A 9,046-nucleotide genomic window follows, 5' to 3' on the forward strand; every position below is an offset into this window, starting at 1 on the left:
TAGTTTAGAGTATGTACATGTATGTGATATATATATATTAAATTTCATTTTAGTTCCTAATACATGTGATATTTTGATTCTATTATATTTGTAATAGACTATTTTAATAATTTTTTTTATAATTTTTATAAATTTTTAATATTTTTATATTTTATATATTATTTTTAGAACTTTTAAAAATATTTAGAAATAACTATTATCTTCTTTTTATTTTTTTACTATTTTTAATAACTTTTACATTTTTTTACAACTTTTAATAATTATTTTATAATATTCTAAAACACATCCATAATAAGTCTAGACTAGTTGATGTCCATAATTAAATGCACTTGAACGTACATTTGTTCATGTTCATTCAGAATGTGCATTTTTAGTTTTTTAAACAATTTTTAAAATTTTATTTTCTTAGATGTGTACTGACGTGGCATGTTATGAAACATACTTATTCATATGGCATGTCATGTATCACTTTTTCGTTGCTTTTGTTAATTACGTCGACATCCATTAACAGTCAAGCTGGTTAATAACAATTTCTATTAGCAGAAGGGTTTCGTTGATTTTTTTAACTCAATTGCGTGCACTTTTTTTTAAGGGCTTAATTGTTTTTACTCTACCTTATATACACTTATCATCATTCCAACAATACTTGTGAATTTTTTAAACTCCACATGTACCATATCTTTATAACAAAACTTTAACTATGGGCTCTCTTGCGGTATTTCTTCAATGGAAGAAACCACTAAAAGTTAGAGAAAATTATTTAGAGCTTAGTTCAGTTTATAAATGAAAGCATGAACATAAAGAAGAGTTAAAATGTTACGCGGCATTGTTGGGAATTTTTAAATTTTGCCAATCCAAAACAAAATAGAGGGAGATGAAATTTTAATTTTGTTGAAAATTTCTAATAATATCCCATATCTCATTTTAGTTGTATTTAGAAGAATCTTTTACTAAAAATCATAAGAGAACTTATAATTAAAGTTACTCTATTTAAATAATAAAACGAAACTTGTCGACATCACTGGAATTCGAAATAAATAAACTTGAGTTTTTAAGTCTAATAAGACATTCTCTTTCCTTATTTCCTCTTGTACTAAACTCGACATCTGTAGTAAAATCCAAATGAATGATTCAACTTAAAATAATAATATGAATGAAATTCAATCAAAAATGTATAGAGTCATAATTAAAGTTTTTTATCAAACAGTGCAACCCTAATATTGTATAAAAATAAGAAATAAAAAATAAAAACCGTAGTCATGGTATAGTAACAGTGGGTATATTATTAGCTGAACTATGTTACTCGTGTAAGAAAAAGTACGATCTACAGCTTGACATTTACCACTTGCGTTTTCTTCAGTGACAACGTTAGATGTTGAAGGTTGTCACATTATATGTAAAGTAGGTTTTCCCATTCAAAACAAAACTAACCCAATATCGAGAAGGAAGTTTTTATTGCAAACTAAAAACTATGACTACACAGCATTATCACTAAGATATGAAGATTGTTTCAACAAAAACAACACATACTACTCGTACAACGATATAACAGACATTATGAAAACAAACATCTAAAACTATCACAGCTGCCACTATCGGCATTATTTTTTAAGGACACAACACATCCAGAAAACAAGTGCTACCCTATTACATATACAACCACTATTACATCGGATATATAAAGAGAAGTTTGCATTCAGCTTCTTCGTGTTTGTTTCCTCAAATGCATTGCAGGAGTCTTAACTGTATTTCATGGCCTAAAGTTTCACTTCTCTATCAAAGATCCAACTGAATGGGATACTGGGTGCTTCCTTGGCCTTTTCTTGCGCTCTCTCCTCTAACCTTCTAATTCTCGAAGGAAGTGCACACAAGTAGTCCTGAGCTTTGCGCCCCTCGGCCGAAAGCCCAGCTAGCTCCTTCACCTTCCATCGATCCACCAGGTGCTCTACTATATCAACATAGTCCTTAGCAGTGTAAACCCCGATTCTTTGGGCGACAGCTGAGTAGTGGTCAAATAAGTTATAATCTCTGCCATCATAGATGAACTCAGCCGGCATGGCAATTTTCTTCTTCATCATATCAGCAAATGCCTGGACTGTTTCATCAGGATCAATCTCAAACAGCTTTTCAACGATTTTGGTATAGGCTGTCTCGTGGCGCTTCTCATCTGAGGCAATGCTACCACAAATTTGAGCCAAGTTAATATCCCCATACTCCTTGGCCAGCCTGCCTGTATTCCCATGGGAAATAAAAGTTGCCCTTTCTTGGAACGAAGTGTATATGAATCCTCGGTAAGGACTATTCTCTGTATGAGGATCCTATCGTTATACAGAAGAAAGAGTTTAGTTTAACAATGACAGATTGGAACTGTATAAAAAGAAAATAATGACATCTTGCATGCTTGTCTGTTTTCCTTTCTTTGTAATTGAAAAGAGTAATTAAATGTCAATCACTCAATCATCCTCCTAAACTGTGTAGCAAGTATGTTATTCTTACCATTCCCGATCCAATCAAGTACTGGATTGTCCTCTCAATTTGCCTCATGTCCACTCTCCCAGACAAGTAGAGATACTTATTAAGCAGATCACCATGCCTGTTTTCTTCAGCAGTCCAAGCCCTGGTCCAAATGGCCCAAGGGGTAAGGCTAGCACCTGTCTCATCACGAGTTCCATCCAAGGTATTAAGCATTGTTTGATAAGTTGAAAGGGCTTCCTCAGTGATCATATCACCAACCAAAACTACAAAGTAATCATCTGGGATTTCCTTTGCCCTTTCCCTAAGCTCTTTGACTTGCTCATGAAATCCGTCAGAATTAGGATCTGGAAGAAAGTCGGCGGGTTGCCAACATTTCTCAACTGGTTTGAGGTGAGTCAGAATGTTGTTCTCAGCCCAGCCCTCCAAAGATTTAAAGATCTCAATCTTGTGAGGCGGCATGGAGTGGGTGATCTGAACAGGCACCTCCTTTGGAGGCGTGAAAGGCTTTTTCAGATTCCCAACCTCTCTGTGTTCAGTAAAAATAAACCAACTTTGGGATTACTTTCATTCTCATACTCATACATCATCATTGTTACTAAGGATTCAAAGACAACAATATCATAATTTGAAAAAGTTCAAATCTCATCATAACAATGATTAGAGGCCATTAAACAACAAGAACGTTAAGATTGTGAGATATCATAAAAGAGAAGTCCTGAAAGCCATGTCAGTTAGACAAAACAACAAAAACCCAGATTCAAAATCAGCTTTAAGTAAAAAAAAAAAAGAAGAAGAAGAAAAAAAGGTTATGCCAAAATGAAAAGAAAGAAAGACACTAACTTGGAGCCAGAAGGAATGGTGGAGATCATGGAAAACTTGGGAGATCTGAGGGTGGCCTTTCGTGGAAGAGCAAAGCAAGGGAGCTTCTGAGATTTCGAGGCGATGGGATTAAAATTCAAAGCCATTTTTTCTTTTCGTTTGGCTTTCCTGGTTTGGGTTTTGGACGGCTTTTAACTTTATAGACTCCTCCGTCTTTGTTTGCAAGTGTTGAAGAGTTCACTTAAGGGGGATACTTTATTGGTGCTACTTTAACACATTAGCCCTAACTTTTGTTTTAATTGCTGATTTTCTCTACATATTTTTAATGTAAAAAAAAGAAAAGAAAAGAAGAAGCCGACATCGCTTAAACACACACTGTACAGTAGACTAGACTAGTGGTGGCGAGAAAACATGCAATCGCAGTTTAATTACGTGTACCTTTCTTTTCAATGACAGTTTAATAATTAATATTTTTATAATTTTTAAAATATTAAATTAAATTTTTATTATTTATAAGTGGTAATAATGTAATTTAATTTTTATTATTTTAAATTTTTAAAAGGGTTAAATGAATAATTTTTTATTTTTAGGGAGTGGAGCTTGCCAATCCCTTAAATCCACCATTGACGTTATTTGTATTCTTTTTTAATAGTTGTATATTATATTATTATTTTGAATTTTAATAATTTTATTTTAAAAAAATCAAATCCAAATGAAAATTTTAAAATTTAAGAAGAAAATGTTGATGTGGCACGAAATTATTGAAACGTGATAATATCTCTGTTTCATACAATCTTTTTTCTTAAACTAAATGTACGGGTGATAGTTGCGAATATAATGACAAGTTTGGATATAAAAAATAAAATGTAATATTTAAAGAAAGGGGTGAATTTTAAAATTATATATGAATTTTGATTTAATGTGCAATTATATGAACTTTAATTTTATGTAATTATATACATGAAACTCTAATTGTGGTTCAAATATATACTTAAAACTTTAATTTTAATTTAGTCATACACATTTAAATAAATAAATACATCAATTTATTTTTATATTAGATAAAAATAATTATTTATGTATGTAATATATAAACAAAATTTCATGTATAAAATTACACAGAATCAATATTCATGTATATAATTACGCATCAAATCGTAGTTCATGTATAATTTTGATATTTATCCCGTAAAAAATAATATATTAATATGTTTATATATATTAATATTAGAAAATACATCGTTACCTAACGAAAAAATAAATTAAAATTGCAAATGTGATATATATATTTTTAAGGATAACGGAAAAAATTACCTTATGCTTTACCAAATCTTTCAATGTGGTATCTTCACTTTTAATTTGTCCTATTTAGTATATGTACTTTAATTTTGTTAATAGTAAAAATATTTAATCTTAACCCCGTTAAAAAATTGATGACATGGCATACTGACCAATCAAGGGATGCCACGTGTCTATTTATTGACCTTTGATTGCTAGCTCAAGCCCTTATGACTAGGGGTGTTCAATCAGTTAACCGACCCGAAATAACATTAACCGAATTAACCGACCTTTCAAAATTTTTAACCGTTAACCGAACTGAAATTTTTAAAAAAAAATTAACCGAACCAAAAAATTTTCGGTTAATTCGGTCGATTAACCGAATTAACCGAAAATTATATCTTTTTTTAATTTTTGGTTAAAATAAGTATAAAATTAACCGAATTAATTGAATTACCCGAATTACCCAAATTAATCGAATTAACTGAATTATTTGTATAAAATTATATGTTTTTATTTTTATTTTTAGTTTTAGATTTTTATTTTTATTTATTAAATTATTTGTAATTTTTATGATTGGGTTGGGTAATTGGGTTGGGTTGGGTACTTGGGTTAGTATATATTAGATTGGGTATTTGAGTTTATGTTGAATTGGTTTTAGTGAATAGTGAGCTATCTATATATTATAATTTTATTTATTAATTTTTTCGATTAATCAAATTGTTTTGGTTAACCGACCAGTTTCGAACCGAATTAACCGTTAACCGAAAACTCAAAAAATTATTAACCGACCCCAACCGAATTAATTCAGTTAACCGACCAATTAACCGAATTCGGTCGGTTAACCGAATTTTTTTGGTTTTACCCGAATTTTGCACACCCCTACTTATGAGCAATTCTTCCATTTTATTTTACTTTTCATAGAAATAATCTCTTACCAAAATTAATTTTTTTAAAATTTAAAATTTATATAAATTCACTGAAAATAAATTTTTCTTCAAAATAAAAAATTTATATAAAAAATTTAAAAATGTAAAATGTCTTAATATATTTTATTTCTAAAAATTATTTTTACATTTTCCCAAAAACAAATCAAGTTCTCCTTTTCAATTTTTATTATTTCCTACTAATTTGCTTTCAGTTTTATACTACAAAGGGAAGACGAAAAAGTAATGATAGAATTTCTAAATCATTCTTTCTGAAATAAATCTCTCTTTAAACATATGAAATGTTGTAAGGAATTTGAGTAGAACATGAATCGCAAGAAAAATCAAAAGAAATTGAAAATTAAGTAGTTCCTAGACAATAAAGTAATAGCTATCCATTGTAGATTCGAAAATTTCTTTTTAAAAAACAACTTGAAATCACGAAACTTAGTTTTAAATTTGTCTAAGTCAGCTTAACTCTCAAAAGATGAAATTTAATAACAGAAATTTTCTAAGGCACTGAAATAAAACTGAAGCAAACTTTCAAGCAAAGAAGCAAAAAATGAACAAAAAAGCCACAAGAAAACTAAACACACTAAGTGTTTAAGAAAAAGCTATCAAAAGTGTTATATTACTTTGAAGAAATACAAGTAACAGCATGTTTAGTTGGCTATAATGCTAAGCCATTACAGCTGAATTCAGTGGGCCCCTCATTAAAGTTTTGTATGGTTGGGTGTAATGGGTTATTATAGCCTCATTCAATACGGTCTTATTCAACGCAAAAGTGCCGTTTACAATTCGGCACTCTTCCCACGGAACAGGGATTCAACGAATGGCTGGGTGAAAAATTATGTTAGACTTTCAACTTTACCCTTCTCTTTTTTCGTTCTTCTTCCTATTTTCTTCCAAACTTGTCTCCCTCTTTTTCATGCTTCTATTCTCACCAACTCTATCTCCCTTTGACAAACCTTAACAAGGCCTTCAATTAAGAATCATTTTTCTAACTCCAACCCTCAACAAGGCTTTCGATTGAGGTGGAAATTTGAGAAGAGAAACAACCGGCAGCCCTCCCTCAGGTAACTCTTCTCCCATTTTGATTTCCTTTTTTTCTAATTTTTTTTGTTAAATTAGTAGAAATAATAGGTATTAGCTTTCAAGTTGTTTTAGTCTATTTGCTGATAATTTTTGTTAACTTTTCTTGTTTTTTTTTAATCTTGGGGTGTGAGAACATATTGATGTAAGCTTCAGTTTCTGCGATTGTATGTGAATTGGATTTTCCCCATGATTGGAGAAATCAAGGCTGTAGTCTTGATTAGGGTTTTTTTTGCCAAAAATCCTAAGGAAAAGGTTTTTTTTGGAAAGAAATATCGAAAGAGCCCGAGAATCGGAGTACGTTAAGTTTACGCTATAGGCCTTTGGTCTTTTGGGGATCCATTTCCATTCAGTTCGCTAGATCTGTTGTTCTTCATATGTTTCAACATCAAGATTCAACTATTTTTTCTTTTATTTTACACTTATTTTATTGAATTATTTCTGAAAATCGTTTTTAGTCATTTTATGATGCTTCAAAATGGATCTGTCATGTTTCAAAATTTCAATAACGATTTTGATTTAGCTTAATCAATACAATTTTAATCAACCCAAATTTCTACTTCTAGCAGATCCATCTATTTGTTTACCTATTAGCTTGAATTTTGTGGTAATCTCCTATATATCTTTATAGATCTAACAGTTTGTCAGTTTGGGTTAATTTTGAGTAGGATCAATGTAGATTGAATCAAATTAAGTTTTAAAATTTTCATTTATTTTGGGTTTTGCCAATTTAAGGTTCGGATTGTTTTTTATTTGGGTTTTGGTTGTTTTATGACCACCTGATTTGGATTTGAAGCTCATGTTTTGGTCATTTTGTATTTGGATCAATTTGGGATTAGGTCAAATGGATTCCGGTTGTCGACTTTATGGTTGGATTGTATAGTTTTGGTCTACATGTATGTATATGTTCGGGTTAATTCAGTTTTATGTATATGTTCGGGTTTATTCAGTTTTAGGTTAAACGAATTTCCATTTTCTAGTTTATGTTTGGGTAATTGTTGAAATCTTCAAATACCCAATTTCATATTTGGGTTTATGTTTTTACTTCTAGTGTGATTATTTGATGAACATGTATATTAACTTCAAATAATTTTGTATATGGAGCTTTGCTCACATTTGTGGCTTATAGCTTACATTAAGAAACAAATTGAGTTTAGTTGAATTTTGCAGCTTTCTTGTTAGTGAATAAGCATGTCTCATCGCAAGTTTGAGCATCCGAGGCACGGTTCATTGGGCTTTCTCCCGAGGAAAAGAGCCTCCTGACATCGAGGAAAAGACCTTAATTTTGTTGCAGAAAACCTTGGTGTTGAGTATTTCAAAGGTATTGTTGTGTTATAATATCGATTTCTTTTTCCCCTTGTTGCTCAGAGTCATCTGTGACTGCATTTTGTTTTATTTAGTTCTCACCCCTTTTCTATCTTATTTTCCTGGTATTATAGTTTATCTTGTTGAATTTTACATTGTTTTGATGTTGTCTATGGAAATGATTTAATAGTGATTGTTGCAAGAGGAGGGGTGGAGACTTTGAGGCCTGCTTTATAGAGGTTATACATGACAAGGGCTTTTGCATATAGAGATGCTTTTAAGAGTTTCATAGAAGGATATCAAGAGGGTATCCAGCAGATCATGGAGAAAAAGGAAGATTCTTCTAAAGCACAACAAGAAGGCAATACTGATAAAAATTCAACTTGATGGCTGATAAGTGCATAATCGAAGATGCATGTGAGTACTTCTCTAGCATACCTATTGTAGATACAAGTTTAGAGATTTGGTGGAGCTGGGTTGGCATGAAATTACAAGAATGATACATGTCCTGAGAATTTTCCTGTATTGAGAAAGTGACCTTTAGAAACTACAAAAATAATGAGAATCTCCATTGACAATGGTGATGGTCTTTCCTTCTCTCACAATTTAAATGAAATGAGAATGTGAAATGTAACATTCTAATGTTTGTTATATGTAACAAAGTATCGATTAAAATTATTACTTAACTCATAAATTAACATTTAAATTATATCATTAATTCTATTTTAGTGTCTAAATTTTTTTAATCACAAGCTATTTATTACTTCTAATACTTTGTTTTTTATTGTAGAATAATTAAATTATTTGTTTCACTAACGATATATTAGCACATTAAATATGTATTGTAGTTTAAAAATAATAAAGTAGGTTATATATTATTTTTATAATATTATATATTATGATTTTTTAATTCATATAATACTGATTATATTAAGAATTTTATTAAATTGTATTTAATAATAATTATATTAAAATATAATTAAATTATTTTTTTATTTTTATTAAAATATATTTAACAATAATTTTATTAAAATTTAATAACAATAACAATAATCATCTATCTAAAAAAATTCTGTTAAGGGTACTTTGGTCATTTAAGTATTTTTTTCTTATACTATTACAACATCTATTCCATTCAACCAAACACAAGA

At 30.0% G+C, this 9,046-nt stretch overlaps 1 protein-coding gene and 1 long non-coding RNA gene across 2 annotated transcripts; one reads left to right on the top strand and one right to left on the bottom strand.

The window, feature by feature from the left end:
* Positions 1 to 1,437: 1,437 nt before the first annotated feature.
* On the bottom strand, positions 1,438 to 3,645 carry LOC107948113 (stearoyl-[acyl-carrier-protein] 9-desaturase, chloroplastic-like). Its single transcript, XM_016882581.2, has 3 exons — positions 3,316 to 3,645; positions 2,497 to 3,001; positions 1,438 to 2,318 (listed from the first exon to the last, which is right to left on the bottom strand). Exons 1-3 carry the CDS (start codon positions 3,438 to 3,440, stop codon positions 1,758 to 1,760), a joined length of 1,191 nt encoding a protein of 396 aa, XP_016738070.1. The 5' UTR covers positions 3,441 to 3,645; the 3' UTR covers positions 1,438 to 1,757.
* Positions 3,646 to 6,303: 2,658 nt separating this feature from the next.
* Positions 6,304 to 8,612, top strand: LOC121229160 (uncharacterized). The gene is made up of 3 exons (XR_005926795.1): positions 6,304 to 6,574; positions 7,761 to 7,911; positions 8,086 to 8,612. It is a non-coding gene; the product is annotated as an uncharacterized lncRNA (long non-coding RNA).
* Positions 8,613 to 9,046: the final 434 nt, after the last annotated feature.

Source organism: Gossypium hirsutum, chromosome A05, assembly GCF_007990345.1.
Source record: "Gossypium hirsutum isolate 1008001.06 chromosome A05, Gossypium_hirsutum_v2.1, whole genome shotgun sequence".
Classification (NCBI taxonomy): Eukaryota; Viridiplantae; Streptophyta; class Magnoliopsida; order Malvales; family Malvaceae; genus Gossypium; species Gossypium hirsutum.

Excerpts from the sequence above, each read along its gene's own strand:
- LOC107948113 (XM_016882581.2), bottom strand. The coding sequence starts at position 3,440 with ATGGCTTTGAATTTTAATCCCATCGCCTCGAAATCTCAGAAGCTCCCT. Across the intron at positions 3,002-3,315 it reads ACCATTCCTTCTGGCTCCAA|AGAGGTTGGGAATCTGAAAA; the intron begins GTTAGTGTCTTT and ends TACTGAACACAG. Across the intron at positions 2,319-2,496 it reads ACTTGATTGGATCGGGAATG|GATCCTCATACAGAGAATAG; the intron begins GTAAGAATAACA and ends GTATAACGATAG.